Here is a 17,268-nt window from a genome sequence, read left to right as displayed (position 1 = left end):
ATCTCATCGCGACCCATAAAAGCCAATGGCGCAGGCGTTGCTTCATAATTTCAGACTGCTTTCCTAACGGCTATTTTGCGTCCTGCGACTTGGGTTACAACAGTGAATATGTACGGACTCCTAGACGTTCTGATAGAGACAACCTTTTCTCATATTATCCTCAAATAAGCAAGACAGGACACTACAGTATGCTAGCAAATTTATGTCATGTTCCATTCATTATATGGGGCGGCCGATACACGTCCCCGGCCTTAGCAACCAAAAGCTAGCGCTGGGCTACCTCTGACGTATTTGCCGGCACAGAAAAAATAATAGGTGCTGCTCTCACTCTAGTACTCACTTCGTTTCAGGTAACAAACTCATGATAAGCGATAGCTAATAGTTAGCTGACCAGTAACAAGCCTGCAATAGTTATGAATTAGCTAACTAAATTGATTGTAGCTAGCTAATCGTAGATAACATTGTATAAATCACACACAGTAACGTTAGATCAATGCTAGTAGTTGATACGCTTGCCTTTAGCTACGTTTTGAACTAACGTTATGATACCTGTTTCCAATGACTTGACATCGTTCCATTGCCTGATCAATTTTTGTTGTGGTAACCTAGCAAGATGACTCAAACTATTAAGAGCCACGATGATTTTCCATCAATGCATGCTAATAAATAACCTGTAAACACATGCTGCCCCAGTTTGTGTCTCATGTAAATAATCGTCGTTTTTAAGCAATATCATAAAAAGAGTGCACTTTTTACACAGGAATGTGCATGTAACCAGTATAGTTATGGATTATGTAAGGAATGTATGATGCTCAGCAAGGTGCAATACTGTCAACACTGTTTCTGTCACTTGTTTTTCTGGTAGTGTAACGTTATCAAAATTATTTTGAGTTTGGCCAAGTATCTTCGACTGGTAACCCCAAATAATACTGTCTAGACATAGTTTTAACTAGCTAGCTAACGTAATTTACTTGTTATTTATTTTGCTTGTTATCAGAAACAGTCTAGAGGGACTCTGTTGTTATTGTTTGCGAAAGTCTGCCAGAAGTTAAGCGTGGGCCAAAACAACGCACATGCGCAGTAACGTGTGTTTATGTTGTTACCGTTGAAAGCGTACTAGATCAGTATACCCCAATATATTTAATCATTTCTGGAATTTACTCATCTCACATTTACAGATGGGACAGATTTCTAGTGTGGCAGTGTAGCATAACATGGAATATTGGAATTGTAAGTTTCATGTTCAATTCCCAGGTGAGGCACAACAAAGAATGCGAATTGCTTGTGTCAAGTATCCAGCTGTATAAATGAGCTGTACGCTCAATAAGGCAATCAGAATAAGAATAAGGGAACAAATCCACAATGGCATGTAATTTTAACAAAAATGGCAGCCCTCAAACAAAAACACTGTAAAGGGGGTAAGTAACAAATTTTAAAGAGTTCAAATAATGCTGGTATTGCTTTGACATCATGTACACAGTCCTCAAGGGCAGAAGTACACCCAGCTGAATAAAAGTTTAAACATTTACAGGTTTTCTTGCCATGCCAAATGCATCTTCTGTAAGTTGCTTTGGCTAAAAACATCTGCTAAATTCCTAAGTTGGTCACTGTAATGAGGCACGTTATTGTGGATTGTGTGAACATTTTATGAACCCTCCTGAGGGCTTGCAGAAAAAAAAGTTTTAAGCATAAAGGCGGGCATAATTTTATATTTTACTGTCCTATGTCCTATATTTTTACGTATCCTATGAAAAGACCAAAAGCTACAATGCTTCGGTCCGACTTTCAATACTGTTCTTCTGCCCCATTTAGCGCTCAACCAGGAAGCCATTTGTTCCAATTAGCCTTATGCATGTTGCGGTGAATATATTTTCAAAAATATTATTTTATATTTATTGAATGTCCCTGGTAGTACAGCATAGTAGAATATATGGTTCTTGGTATTACGACCAGAGACCCCTACAAGGACAAAGATGAATTGTAATGAATTTTGTCTAAGAAGGATATAGAAACCCTTTTCTTGATATTTTCATTCAGCCCTCTAACTACAAGTGCAATGTTAATACACATCTGAATACATTGTGCTGTGGCTTAGACATGTTCTTTATCTAAACTTTATACTTACTTTGTAGCTTCCATTTTTACCACATAATTGCAATTCCAATTCCCTAAAGGGGGTCCTGGCATCATGAAAACCAGATCATTCTGTGGGTCTAGTCTGAAGTCCTTGGACAAGATGGCGTGGAAGCAGACAGTGATGCTGTCTGTTGAAGGTTCCTGCTGTAGACTCTGTGGACTTTTGAAGTCAACAATAAAGCAATAAAAATCAGCATACTCAAAGGAGCACAGCCAACAGCACTATCATTAATCATGGTAACACTCACACTTCATACAGCCTTCATAAAGTACACACAGGGCCTTTGTACCCATGCCATTGCCATTTTATAAACTTGTTATAAATTAATATCCTGCTTTATGGTGGCCTTTGTAAGAATGCCATTACATTTTATAAACCAGTAACAAAAGAATATTCTGCTTTATGAAAGCAAATACAGATACATTATTTTTTGTGGGCAAAGTGTTATTTTTCACAAACAGAACACAATCGGTGTGCCACGGCACTCTAGTATGCTGTGTGAAAAATCCTTTTAAAAAAGTTCAAATTAATTTTGTTAAAAACTTAAATGATCGAATCCCATTCACAAAAGCCAAAATCAATGTAATTAAAATGCATATCGCCTAATTAAAACCCCAAAAGATCATTTAGGTCTACTTTTAACATGCCACATCAACAGCAGTAAATTTCTTGCTTTTCGGAAATGCTGACGTAAGCCAATATAATGGAGGTGTATGCTTCATAAAGTAATAATGCCATACTCATAAAGAGGCTTGCTATGCTCTATGAAGGGCTTTTGAAGTTACACTTGTTAAAAATATATTCATCATGATAATGGATGTTTAACCTGGTAACCATAGTGACAGACATACATTTGAGGTGGGTGTGTCATCCTTTTCTTCTTCCTCTTTGAGTCATGTGGAAGATCACTTTGGTTTTTGGAGGGGGTGGGTGGAGAAGGCTGGGCAGGTGTTGGAAGAGTTTGGCCAGGTGGTGGTGTAGTTCGCCCAGGTGTTAGTGTAGTTTGGCCAGGTGGTGGCACAGTTTGGCCAGGTGGTGGTGTAGTTTGCCCAGGTGTTAGTGTAGTTTGGCCAGGTGGTGGCACAGTTTGGCCAGGGGCTGGCACATTTTGGCCAGGTGGTGGCACAGTTTGGCCAGGTAGTGGCACAGTTTGGCCTGGTGGTGGCATAGATTGGCCAGGTGGTGGCACAGTTTGGCCAGGTGGTGGCGCAGTTTGGCCTGGTGGTGGCACAGTTTGGCCAGGGGCTGGCACATTTTGGCCAGGTGGTGTTACAGTTTGGCCTGGTGGTGGCACAGTTTGGCCAGGGGCTGGCACATTTCGGCCAGGTGGTGGCATAGATTGGCCTGGTGATGGCGCAATTTGGCCAGGTGGTGGCGCAGTTTGGCCAGGTAGTGGCACATTTTGGCCAGGTAGTGGCACAGTTTGGCCAGGTGGTGGAAAAGGCACAACTGAAGGGTCCACATCCTGAGGCGTGTCAGGCCGCTCCTCCACAGCACCAGCCAATCCCACGAGGCCAGGTGTCTCCGCCTTCCCTGGTGCGTCCTCATGCCTCATGCCCTCCAGAGAGGCTCCTGAGAATGCAGAGGCCTCTGGGAAAGCGCTGGGCAGCAGACATCTCTCTCGCTCCTGAAGAAATCGCTCTTTCTCCCGAAGAGACTGTTCTTTCTCCCGAAGACATCTCTCTCTCTCCTGAAGACATCTCTCTCTGTCCTGCAGAAGTATCTCTCCCTCCTGCTTTCCTTTATTCGCCTTCCTGCTCCATTTCCTCTGCCGGGTGAAAGTTTTAAAAGTGAGAGTTACATGTCAAAGCCCCACAATTTGTCCTCAATCATCAGCTGAGATGCACAATGTGTAGACACAAACTCCTGCTGTTGAAACGCAAATGCAACAGCCTTCGAAACTTTGCTTATAAAATTGCTTTATAAGAATGTCTTACCATAATCACACACATCAAGATCAACGGTAACCCAGACTCTGTATGATTGCTTTTCTAAAATTTGGCCTTTAGTGCACATTTTGGCCTTTAGTGCAAAGTGCCTTTAAACCCCAAAGCAGTCTAGAGGGGGTCTGGGGGCAAGCCACCCCAGAAGAATTTTTTTTTAAAGTACAGCTATGAAATTATCGTTTCTGATTAATTTAAAGGGGAAAATACTACAGATCCGTAATGCTGGGTGTTTGTCACAGAACATTAAACATTAATTTCATAAATTAATTCATAGATCTCATGTGCAGCAGTCAATGGGAAATGATTGAAATAGCATGCACAACTGCAGCAAAGGTAACAAGTTCTTGAAATTTAAATAAATAAATAAATAAATAAATAAATAAATAAATAAATAAACAGCCAGTTGTCAGATGCTACAGCCTATGAGCGAAATACATTGATGGGCTGGTGCATTTAATCGTGTAATTCAGTCCATCACGAAAGAAAGCGTATGCTAATGGAATGTTAGTAGAACTAGAGCATGCTCAAATTACATTACTAAAATAAAACACAGTTTTATTTCATAGCATAACATGTTTATATATCGTAAAATAACATTTATTTCATTAAAGATTGTTTTGGTACAATATGCTGTATAGTGCGATGTTTTAGTCTTCGATAAGTGCCTGCAGTCACTGATGATACCGTAATGGAGAAGCAGCGCTAGGCATCAAACCTCTGATTGCAACAACGGACACTGATGAGAATCCTGATCCCAGCGCACGCATTCCGGAATCTGTATACATTGTGGCACTTCGTTTCCCATCACGTTTGGCAATAGGCCATTGTTAAATTGCATAAGCTTATACAAATAACACCGTAGGCTATCACTAAAAGCACTAAAAACGAAGAAATTCACAGAAATGACAAACATGGGGAAAATTAGGAATCTGGCACCTGCTAATTCCATGACAAACACCCAGCCTGAAAGATCAGTATACAATGTCCTAATTACATCATGAAATCCACATCGGTATGAGCCAAAACAAAATTTGGGGGCGGGGGGGTATTTCACCTGTTTTGTTATATGCAGTGGCAATGTCATTTTTAATCAATCGCGAGAGGAAACAGTTTCCGGCACGTTGTTATGGGATACCACCTTCTTTTTAACGTTGCCGCCAGGGTCCTCCTGCGGCCGTTTCGGCGTTGCATCACCCATCACCTCGCGGTCCATTTTCTTCCCCTTCTGTCTTTCCGTGCACGATCACGGCGCTGGAAGCCACTCACCTGCGACGAAGAAGTTTACAAACGTACGAATCATAATACTATCTTCCTCCCTGTCACAGGGTACTGCGCTTTCAACTTTCAGTTTCGTTTCACCTGGAGACTGCAACAGTGATCAGTGGGATGGTCAAATGAAACATATAGCAACTGTTACCTAAAACAATGGCTAAATAGTGGTAAATAAAGAACAAATATCCGGGCACACTATTAAACAAGAATAAGAACCGTACAGTAGTGGCGTCTGTTTGTAGACAAAACAAATACGCACATCAACGTCCAGCGCAGTCGAAGTGAAAGTCTTAGTATTGAAGTTTCCAGATGAAATTCATAAAAAAATTGATTTCCGTCAACGAAATTGGGTCAAATGAGTCAATGAATCAAGGTCTACCCAAAATACACCCAAGTCCCATTGAAGTGTTCCATCACAACATGATCTACGTGGAAGAAAAAGTAAACCGATCAGACTTCAGCAAAATATTTTCTCCGTTGGGGACGAGTGAGCGCATAAGAAGTTTTGGAAAAAGTTATCACTGAATTTTTGAGAGTGCATAGTCAAACTCCTTAACATTAACAGGACGTCCACCATTTAAACCTCGATAGCCGGCTATGGCAGTTGGTTAAGTTTCAAAATAGGCCTACTATACATAATTCATAAAGCTTCACGAATTACCAGCGCTTCAGAATTGTATTGTTGTTTGGAAAGACCGAATGGGTTCAGCAGTCAAGCGTAATAACCATCAGCACCACAAGCCACAATAAAGAGCCGTACCTTGCGTCAGTGAATGTTGGTCTATTTTCCTTCAGTTTGTTTGACTGTGTTGCTGAATCGGTGATAGCCGCGGTCTCCGCACAGAGTGAGGTGCGCGCGACGTGAGCTCGTGAGTTACATCGAAAGTTAAGTTTCATTTCACAATAATGAATTCCGCGTCAACAATTCTGCGTTCTTCTGTTTGTCAGCGTCATTGTTATTCTATCTGTGCGTCGTAAATGCTTGAAAAGGCCAAGATGAATATGGGGTTGCTGTAGCCTATCTTCGGTCACGCTGGTCTGGCTATTAAGTTGATTTTTAAATTGGCCAAACAGATAAAATATGTAGATAACTTTGTATTTTGATTCATCCCTATACATGCAATCTCATGTAGCCTAATCACACAACGAATTCAAATTCCCATCTCAAACCATGAGCCTTTTGCAGTAGCTACCATAAGAAAGTTTTTGTATTTCTCAATCGGTCCCGTTCAACTACAGGTCGATCACCACATTGCGCTCGCCGTGATCCTGCGTGATCAAACGCAGAGCGGTTGTGTTATGGTGCAGGCATTTTCCCATAATAAAGCGGACGAAAGCGCAACGTGAGACGATGCGACCGCAAGTCCGACGTACAGCGCCAAATCAAACGGCAAGCTCCCATCAAATGAATGGACTGAGTTAGTCGAACCGAATCAAATGATTCGACTCGGTGAAAGACGGCGCACTGTCCAAAATGACTTTATGACGTCACTCAATATAATCATTAGCTTCATGTCAGGAAACAGAAACCTAAAGAACTGCAACATTTTTGGATTTATTTCGTTATCCCAACAAATCAAACATTCTACAAAAAATATTTTTCTCCATTTCAGCATATTTCTGAAAAATCATAAGACATTTTCCACTATTTATATTAAGCCAAACATCAAATATATTAAAGCCTGTTTTTTTCCCCCAGTCAGTTCTGCTGTATTAACTCCAACATTTTGGTCAGAAATTGTAAAAAAAAAAAAAAAAAATTACAATTATATAAATAAAAAAGATCCATTGTGAACAATTGAAAACGAAAGTAATTCAGAAAAGTTACAAAGGAATATTGGTTGCAATTGAAAACAAAAGTAATTCAGAAACGCTACAAGATTATTGGTTGCAATTGTCAGAAAAATAAAGAAAACCAGTCATACACTGTCAAGTATCCCAGGCACTAGAGTTCTTGTGCAGTTGTTTCATTCAGACTCATTCCAGAGCTCTCATGCAGGCCAACAAACCCTCTCGAACCCTGGGCACTGTAGATGGGAAAGCAGGGACTTCCCCTGTTTAAGCCCCTGCAGAAAATCCCCAAATCCCCACCATTTTATAGTGTAGCCCAGCGGCGTCCAGTCTTATTCAAAAAGTGCCGGTGTGGGTGCAGGTTTTTGTTTCACCCCAGCACTATGACACCTGATTCTATTTTATCAAGGTCTAGATTTAAGAGCATGGGCTGCGTTTCCCAGAGTCTCCTTAGCGCTAAGTGCGTCGTAAGGTATCCCTTAAGCTCTTCCTTTAGCTCTCGAGCTGTTTCCCAGCGTCTCCTTAGCTAAGGTATACCTTTAAAAGGGTGGTCTGAGGCACTCGTAAGCTGTCCCTTAGCGATGCGCTCCGCGGTTTCAGCCTTATTATGCCAACATTTTGCTTTTCAAATCGACAGTTGTGCTACAGTGCGCATCTAGTAGCACATCGGCATGCGAAAATGAGTTTAATATTTACTTTACGAAAAGTAATTATCCAATCAACGTGTCTGTGCATAACACGTCGTGAGAATGTTGTCGTTTCACCTGTCTATCCCCATCATGATGGTAATTATATATAGGGCCTATCCATGATAATAATCCAATTTGTGAAAATAATTTTTTTTTTTTTTATTTTTTTATTTATACGTAGTGGCGCTAACTTAGGATATGGTTTTTATGACTGCATTCCCTGTAGAAATTAGTTCGTTTGTGTGTGAGTCAATGATCACACTGACTTGGAACAAACCGCCGGTTTATTATGAATATAAAACCTGTGTGTGCAAAAACAACGTTGAGTGGGTCTACTTGCATGACCGAACTAAAACACGTTGATTGGCTAACCATAAACACACATACAGGTACAGTGGCTCATAATGGACAAACATAGCCAAATGATCTACATCCCCTTCCTTTAGCTCACACCTCCTATATAAAACAAAATAGCACTGGGTAAATATCAACATTACAGAACATTTTTCTTACCATGTTGTTTTACGATTTTCGGTAAACAACCCAATAATGATATTCTTGGTTAAATTTAAGATTATCCAACAGCAAATTAAGGTGGATGAACAAATCACTTTAACAGGTAGACCTATTCATAAGGCACCCGGAATATAATTCATCATGATCAATTTCCACAGACGCGCTTTTGCCTTTCATCTACGATCATTTTTGCATTGCAGAGAAAAGTTCGCGGGAATCAGTGCAGTGCAGTGATATGCTGCTACAGTTGCCTATATATTGTGTGACAGAAACAAATTAACATTAGACCTTTGTTTCAAAAAAACAAAATAATTCACCCATATGTAGCCTATATCCTTTTCCCTGGGCTTCCACGAAGTCCCAGACTATGGCTTATATGTCCCGATTGATGCTTTTTTAAATTTTATCCTTTGTAGCCTATATGTACGTATTTATTGAAACTATCACAACGTCTCGTCTTAACGGAGTCTTAAAGAGATTAGCAGATGGTCTGTAGTAGGCATAGCTTCCTCTTCTGCAATATTAGATTGATGTAAAATGATTATGACAACAGTTGTTATATTAAAACGTTATTCACAAGCCTTTACAAGTGAGACAATCGATTCGCTTGGCATCGATTGATAAACTTTTCAGCACCTCAGTGAAGGCCAGCTCCAACTTACGATGTACCTTTAAGTTGTACCTTAAGAGTTGTCTTAAGGTATAGTCTGGGAAACACTCGTAAAAAAGCGGTTTCCCTTAAGAAGGTATAGCTTAAGAACCTTCGTAAAACGTTAAGGTACATCGAAACTTGGAAACGCAGCCATGATTAGTAAATCAGTTGAATTAGGTGTTGTAGTGCTGGGCTTAAACAACCACCTGCACCCACACCGGCCCTTTTCAGTTAAGACTGGACACCCCTGGTGCAGACCAACTGCCATATCTGGCAACTAGCAAGTGCGAAAGCTCATTTTAACTGTTTTTAATTAAGCTTGATTGTGGGGTGAATCGGATATTAATCATTGATTTGGCTTGTGAGTTAATGGCTGTTGGTCTTATCTGAAAACATTTTCATTTATTTTTTTGCTGATAAATGTGTACATTTGCATAACACAAAATGTTCTTTTTTAAAACATCAGAATTCTCTTAAAATATATTTCAAATGCTGTTTCATAAATCTAGTTAAATTAGTTTAAGAACAGTTCTAGTCCCGAAAATAACTGAGGTGTTTATTATTTGAATGAAAGGTACAAAAGTGCGTGAACAGAAATACGAATATGTCAGTAAATGAGCTGAAATTAATTCTACTTTCACTTTCATTTCTTTAGTACAAATTCTCTTCCAACGCCCTTAACAATGAAAGGACTAAACCGAGGGTAACTCAGCCAGACCTGACTAATCCAGCCCAGATGATTTATCAAAACCTAGGGTAACTCAGCCAGACCTGACTAATCAAGCCCAGGGGATTTATTTTATCAAAATCCAGGGTAGCTCAGCCAGACCTGTCTAATCCAGGGCAGATGATTTATTTGAATCATTTAGGCATAAAGAGGCCAAACGCACTTGAAAACTGTGCTGAACTTCTGTTTTGTGAAGCTTTGTGCAATATCCTGCGAGGTAGTACCAGTCCTATAATTTAGCAATCATTTAGAAGGAGGCGTCAATACCACAGCGGAGAGACAGACACAGCCCTCCTGTGGTAAAGCTGGGTAAGTGTGATACGCGTGGAACGTGGGGGGAAGACCACAGGCGGGAACCGCTGGAGCACAGAGCTGCATTCGAACTGGATCCACCGACCCGTCACACAGACGAGGAAGGGCCGTTCCAGCTGAGCTGCGGTCCTGTGGGTCAGACCTCAGGCCTCACACTGCTAACTCCAAACTGTGCGTTTGTGCGTTCCTGTTTCTGTGTGCTTTCGTGCGTTTTGGTCCCAAAGGAGGTGGAGCGTCTGGCCTGCTGCATGTGAGCAAGTGCAGTATACACACGCTTGTGTGATATATACACCACGCTTGTATGATACATACACCACGCTTGTATGATATATATATACACTACGCTTGTGTGATAAATACACACGCTTGTGTGATACATATATACGTGTTCTTTTTAAAAAAAAAAAATTTTTAGGTATGGGGCATGCCGCCCCATCACGCTGTGACTTGGCAGGATGGCGCATGTGATAGAAAAATGATGCTTAGCCACAGCAATAAGAAACAGTAAACGGAAAATTACAAATGTACCTCTCACCCCTCCCTTAAAGGAAGTGTTGTGCTGAACCAAAGGATGTAAGGGAGGGGGAGCAGATTATACTTTATGCGAGACACACCTGTGAAGTGTAAGCTTATAAAAGAGAATTGGTGGTTCATGCATGTAAACACAGCATTACCATAGTCCTGGCATGATAAAGACAAAAGCATGTGTAACGTTCTCTCTATCCTCAAAAGATAAAACTGCTCTAACTTTGGCAATGTTTGTGAGTTTATCAGTTTATAAAAAAAAGTTCATATTTTTTTCATGTGATGAGCAAAGCTTAGATTGCGTCATAAATCACTCCAAGGTTTCTCACAACTGGCTTTATATAATCTGCCAGTTGTCCAATTGCCAACCGACCTTAGCTTGGTCAGAAAAAGACTCCCAGAGCCAGATCTATATTTGATTGGTACATGTTTAATACATATGCTTATAGTAATATTTAATTACATAAGTGATTGCCTTTGTCTAGTCATATAACATGAATACTGAATAAGCACCTGATGACCGTCTAAACAAGCTTTAAATCTGAAATAATTGTTTAGTATTTATCTATCAGTTGCTTTCAGAGTTCTGGGCAGCATAGCCGGCTCCTCTCTGGCAGAATGGCAGGAGAAGGATAAGGAGGAAGCCCAAGCTCACCAGTTTGGACTTCTAGAAATACATAAGAGACAGAAAGAAAACATACAATACTATACTAAATGGAATCCAAATCCAGCCCTGGTTTTCTTTTCCCTCCCAGGTAATTCACTGAACAATTAGCGCTACCGATTGGCCACATGTATTCATACCTGACTCCCAGTTAAAGGGAAAACCTCAAGGGCTATGTTTTGAGTGACAGGCTGCTCTACCAATCACAGTAAGGCTCTGACCGTTGGCCTTAAAACTGAGAGGCTCCAGATTGGCTACCTCAGGCTCCGCCCCTGTTTAAAGGCCACAGTGAACTTCCAGGCAGCGACGGCCTGAGAGAGGCGGATCTCCGCGGGAAACAGCTCCTCCACGTCAGGCGGGAGGTCCAAGTCCTTGCTCTCCACATATGACTGCAGCGTCTCCTTCAGACTGAACAGAGAGAGAGGAAATTAAACCACTGCCAACACTGCAAAGCATGACATTACTACGGGGCGACATAGCTCAGGAGGTAAGACCGATTGTCTGGCAGTCGGAGGGTTGCCGGTTCAAACCCCGCCCTGGGCATGTCGAAGTGTCCTTGAGCAAGACACCTAACCCCTAACCACTAACTGCTCTGGCGAATGAGAGGCATCAATTGTAAAGCGCTTTGGATAAAAGCGCTATATAAATGCAGTCCATTTACATTACAGTATATTACACTACATTACGTTAGAGTACTGTACCTTACTTTACAATAAATTATATTACATTACATTATAATACCTTACTTTACAATATATTATATTACATTACATTATAATACATTGCAATAAATTATATTACATTACGTTATAGTACATTACAGTACTTTATTAAACGTTACGTATCATTAAATTACATATTGCATAAAAATCTAGTTACAAGACCTGATAATATACTATAATATATAAAAGTGTAATAATGTAATACATTACCCTCCGAGCCCTGTAACCTCACCCCCAGTACAGTCCTGTAACCTCACCCAGTCCAGTCCTGTAACCTCACCCAGTCCAGCCCTGTAACCTCACCCCCAGTCCAGTCCTGTAACCTCACCCCCAGTACAGCCCTGTAACCTCACCCAGTCCAGCCCTGTAACCTCACCCAGTCCAGCCCTGTAACCTCACCCAGTCCAGCCCTGTAACCTCACCCCCAGTCCAGTCCTGTAACCTCACCCCCAGTACAGCCCTGTAACCTCACCCCCAGTACAGCCCTGTAACCTCACCCCCAGTACAGCCCTGTAACCTCACCCTCACCCAGTCCTGTAACCTCACCCCCAGTACAGCCCTGTAACCTCACCCTCACCCAGTCCTGTAACCTCACCCCCAGTCTGGCCTGTAACCTCACCCCCAGTCCAGCCCTGTAACCTCACCCCCAGTACAGTCCTGTAACCTCACCCCCAGTCTGGCCTGTACAGCTCAGGGTCACGGTTGGTGTTCAGGTGTAGCAGCAGGAACTGGTGCATCTCCAGCCGGACGGCCTGCACACTTCCCCTGCTGCAGAAGCCCATCAGCAGCCTGCGGGCCTCCTCATCCAGGGGCTTCCTGTACTGATCCCCAATCCCCACAAATGGGTCCTGTGAGAGAGAGAGAGAGGGGGGGGGGTAGAGAAAGAAAGAGAGAGAGAGAGAGAGAGAGAGAGAGGGTGGGGGAAGAGAGAGAGAGAGAGAGAGAGAGGGTGGGGGAAGAGAGAGAGAATGAGAGAGAGAGGGACAGGGAGAGACAGACAGACAGACAGACAAAGAGGACGATGATGAGAATGAAAGAATTAGAATGATAGAGAACAAGAGAGAATGAGAGCAAACAAGAGTGAGTGTGACGTGTGGTGGGCAGGTTCTGGCATGGTTAAGAAGGTGTGCTAAGCAAGTGACTGGTGTGTGGTCACGTGTGGTTTGGTGTGGGAGTCTGGTTATGTATGTGGATTGGTTTGAAAGGTGTGTGTGGTTAAGTGTTTGGTTCGGAAGGTGTATATGGTTAAGTGTGCGGTTAAGTGTGGGGTGTGGAGGGTGTATAAGGTTAAGTGTGTGGTTAAGTGTGTGGTGTGGAGGGTGTATAAGGTTAAGTGTGTGGTGTGGAAGGTGTATATGGTTAAGTGTGTGGTTAGGTGTGTGGTGTAGAAGGTGTATACGGTTAAGTTTGAGGTGTGGATGGTGTATATGGTTAAGTGTGTGGTGTGGAAGGTGTATATGTTTAAGTGTGTGGTGTGGAAGGTGTATATGGTTATGTGTGTGGTGTGTAAGGTGTATATGGTTATGTGTGTGGTTAAGTGTGTGGTGTAGAAGGTGTATACGGTTAAGTTTGAGGTGTGGAAGGTGTATATGGTTAAGTGTGTGGTGTGGAAGGTGTATAAGGTTAAGTGTGAGGTGTCGAAGGTGTATATGTTTAAGTGTGTGGTTAAGTGTGTGGTGTGGAAGGTGTATACGGTTAAGTTTGAGGTGTGGAAGGTGTATATGGTTAAGTGTGTGGTGTGGAAGGTGTATAAGGTTAAGTGTGAGGTGTCAAAGGTGTATATGTAAGTGCGTGGTTAAGTGTGTGGTGTAGAAGGTGTATATGTAAGTGTGTGGTTAAGTTTGAGGTGTGGAAGGTGTATATGGTTAAGTGTGTGGTGTGGAAGGTGTATAAGGTTAAGTGTGAGGTGTCAAAGGTGTATATGTAAGTGTGTGGTGTCGAAGGTGTATATGTAAGTGTGTGGTTAAGTGTGAGGTGTGGAAGGTGTATATGTAAGTGTGAGGTGTGGAAGGTGTATATGTAAGTGTGTGGTGTAGAAGGTGTATATGTAAGTGTGTGGAGTCGAAGGTGTATATGTAAGTGTGTGGTTAAGTGTGTGGTGTAGAAGGTGTTTATGGTTAAGTGTGTGGTGTGGAAGGTGTATATGTAAGTGTGTGGTGTGGAAGGTGTATAAGGTTAAGTGTGAGGTGTAGAAGGTGTATAAGGTTAAGTGTGAGGTGTAGAAGGTGTATATGTAAGTGTGTGGTTAAGTGTGAGGTGTAGAAGGTGTTTATGTAAGTGTGTGGTGTGGAAGGTGTATAAGGTTAAGTGTGTGGTGTTGAAGGTGTATAAGGTTAAGTGTGAGGTGTGGAAGGTGTATATGTAAGTGTGAGGTGTGGAAGGTGTATATGTAAGTGTGAGGTGTAGAAGGTGTATATGTAAGTGTGTGGTTAAGTGTGAGGTGTAGAAGGTGTTTATGTAAGTGTGTGGTTAAGGTAAGTTTACCCTCTTTAGGCGCAGCATGCTCTCTGATCGGAGTGAGGAGAGGAACTGCCACAGAGCCACACAGTGCTTCAGACTGCACCTACTCAGGGCCTGCAGAGCACAGCACAGTCTAATTACAGACCACAGTTTAATCAGCAGTCTAATTACAGACCACAGTTATATCAGCACCGTCCAATTACAGACCACAGTTATATCAGCACAGTCAGATTACAGACCAGTTATATCAGTACAGTCGAATTACAGACAACAGTCATATCAGCACAGTCTACCCACAGCACTGCCTAATCAGCACAATCTAAATACAGACCATGGTCATATCAGCACAGTCTAATCACAGCACTATCAAAGACAAACAAAGCTGGAGGTCTGTGGGTGTGGCCCCAAAGTGGGCGGGGCCCCAACGTGGGCGGGGCTGACCTTGAGGACATGGGGGGGCAGCCGCTCCATCCGCAGGACGTCCTCCAGGTACGAGACCAGCTCCATGTGGGCGTGGCCCCCGGCAGCAGACAGGAAGTCCAGCGCCAGCTCCACCACGCCCAGCGTGTCGCACACGTCGCTGTGCGTCTGCAGCTGACCAGCCAGAGACGCCGCCTTCAGGGCCGGCAAGGGCTCCTGGGAACCAAGGGTCAAAGGTCAAAGGGCACCGCAGGTCAACCTCAGCACTCATCCCCAGGCACAGACTTTACATTCACAGCAGCTACAATATACAGTTCTACGTACAGACAAACAGTTACTAACAGAAGAGGAGGCAGTGGGCTGCGTGTGAGTATAGTTGTGTTGGGAAACGTATAAAATCTGTGGTTTTTTCCTAAATTCAGTGTTAATTTTTTCCTGAATATCATGTAAACCTGAAATTTATATAATAAATATGTTACTATATAAATTTATATGTATGCAATCACATTTATGCAATCAAAATCACATGCACTGCATGTGCAATACTGACACACAGGTGGAGTGGGCTTTATGTACTGCATGTGCAGTACTGACACAGGTGGAGTGGGCAGTATGTACTGCATGTGCAGTACTGACACACAGGTGGAGTGGGCTTTATGTACTGCATGTGCAGTACTGACATACAGGCGGAGTGGGCTTTATGTACTGCATGTGCAGTACTGACACAGGTGGAGTGGGCAGTATGTACTGCATGTGCAGTACTGACACACAGGTGGAGTGGGCCTTATGTACTGCATGTGCAGTACTGACACAGGTGGAGTGGGCAGTATGTACTGCATGTGCAGTACTGACACACAGGTAGAGTGGGCCTTATGTACTGCATGTGCAGTACTGACACATAGTTGGAGTGGGCTTTATGTACTGCATGTGCAGTACTGACACACAGGTGGAGTGGGCAGTATGTACTGCATGTGCAGTACTTACACAGGTGGAGTGGGCAGTATGTACTGCATGTGCAGTACTTGCACAGGTGGAGTGGGCAGTATGTACTGCACGTGCAGTACTGACACACAGGTGGAGTGGGCAGTATGTACTGCACGTGCAGTACTGACACATAGTTGGAGTGGCAGTATGTACTGCATGTGCAGTACTTACACAGGTGGAGTGGCAGTATGTAATGCACGTGCAGTACTGACACACAGGTGGGGAAACGGACACAGTCACTGACCTGCCCAACCTTGGCCTTCACGTCTGTGAAAACGCGTTCGTAATGGCGGCTTTGCCGGCTGAACAGCGTGGGAATTCCCTGCAATGGAATGAAAATGGCGGATGAGTCCCAGGGGCCGCTGCCTGGCCACTGCAGCCTGGAACACATTCCAGCAGGTCTGTATGTCTGCTTCCCCTGCCGACCCCTCCCACCTACACTGCCCCGCCCACCCTCACAGCCCCTCCCACCTACACTGCCCCGCCCACTCTCACAGCCCCTCCCACCCACACTGCCCCGCCCACTCTCACAGCCCCTCCCACCCACACTGCCCCGCCCACTCTCACAGCCCCCACCACCCACACAGCCCCGCCCACCCTCACAGCCCCCACCACCCACACTGTCCCACCCACCCACACAGCCCCAGCCCCTCTCACAGCCCCACCCACCGCCCTACCCTGTCCACCCACACTGCCCTGCCCATCCAAACTGCCCCACCGTTCTGCTCTGCCCACCCGTCTCCAACCCAGATTGGGTGAAGATAATCGTGCAAGGGACCTGTTCTGGACGTCATAAGCAGGCAAAAGATCCATCGGGGCTAAAGGTGCAAGGCCTAGGTGCGCGTCTCTCCTCGCTCGCACTTAAGCTTGTGAAAGGCTGATCTGGGGTCAGTGTGTGAGTCGAGTCTCTGGAACTCACAGACAGGGCGATGAGAGGCTTCCCCTGCAGGATCCGGCTCAGGATCAGCTGCTGGATTTTGGGGAGGTCGTACTGGGACAGGGTCTCCTGGCCGCGTTCCAGGCTGTACTGGCAGTTGGACAGGACCAGAGGGATGAGGTCCCTCTCCGGCTCATACCCAATCACGTGCAGCTCAGACAGGTCTGTAACGCTCACTGTGTAACTGCAGGAGGGAACAGAGAGTCAGATCTGTAACGCTCACTGTAACTGCAGGAGGGAACAGAGAGTCAGATCTGTAACGCTCACTGTGTAACTACAGGAGGGAACAGAGAGTCAGATCTGTAACGCTCACTGTGTAACTACAGGAGGGAACAGAGAGTCAGATCTGTAACGCTCACTGTGTAACTACAGGAGCGAACAGAGAGTCAGATCTGTAACGCTCACTGTGTAACTACAGATATCTCCCCATATCTCCTCTCTATTCTTATTTTCTCTCTCAATCTCTCTTAATCTTTTCTCCTCACTCTCCTTTTCCTGTGCCGTCTTGTTCTCT

At 43.7% G+C, this 17,268-nt stretch overlaps 1 protein-coding gene and 1 long non-coding RNA gene across 4 annotated transcripts in view; both read right to left on the bottom strand.

Moving 5' to 3' along the window:
• LOC118221396 (E3 ubiquitin-protein ligase rnf213-alpha-like) overlaps positions 1-17,268 on the bottom strand; it is a 135,884-nt gene that overhangs the window by 63,026 nt on the left and 55,590 nt on the right. For 2 of the 3 annotated variants that reach the window (XM_035406444.1, XM_035406442.1), the window contains exons 5-6: positions 2,989-3,021; positions 2,126-2,296 (exon numbers count right to left, since the gene is read on the bottom strand). In XM_035406444.1, the coding sequence (XP_035262335.1) occupies positions 2,126-2,296; positions 2,989-3,021 (204 nt within the window). Of the gene's footprint in view, positions 1-2,125; positions 2,297-2,988; positions 3,022-17,268 lie in introns of those variants that run through there. The other variant, XM_035406445.1, reaches the window with a different exon arrangement.
• On the bottom strand, positions 3,501-6,219 carry LOC118221397. Its single transcript, XR_004764100.1, has 3 exons — positions 6,116-6,219; positions 5,222-5,349; positions 3,501-3,905 (listed from the first exon to the last, which is right to left on the bottom strand). It is a non-coding gene; the product is annotated as an uncharacterized LOC118221397 (long non-coding RNA).

This window comes from Anguilla anguilla, chromosome 2 (genome assembly GCF_013347855.1).
Source record: "Anguilla anguilla isolate fAngAng1 chromosome 2, fAngAng1.pri, whole genome shotgun sequence".
In the NCBI taxonomy this organism is placed as follows: Eukaryota; Metazoa; Chordata; class Actinopteri; order Anguilliformes; family Anguillidae; genus Anguilla; species Anguilla anguilla.
Note: the sequence above shows the minus strand (reverse complement) of the source record. Positions and strands in the feature narration are given on the sequence as shown.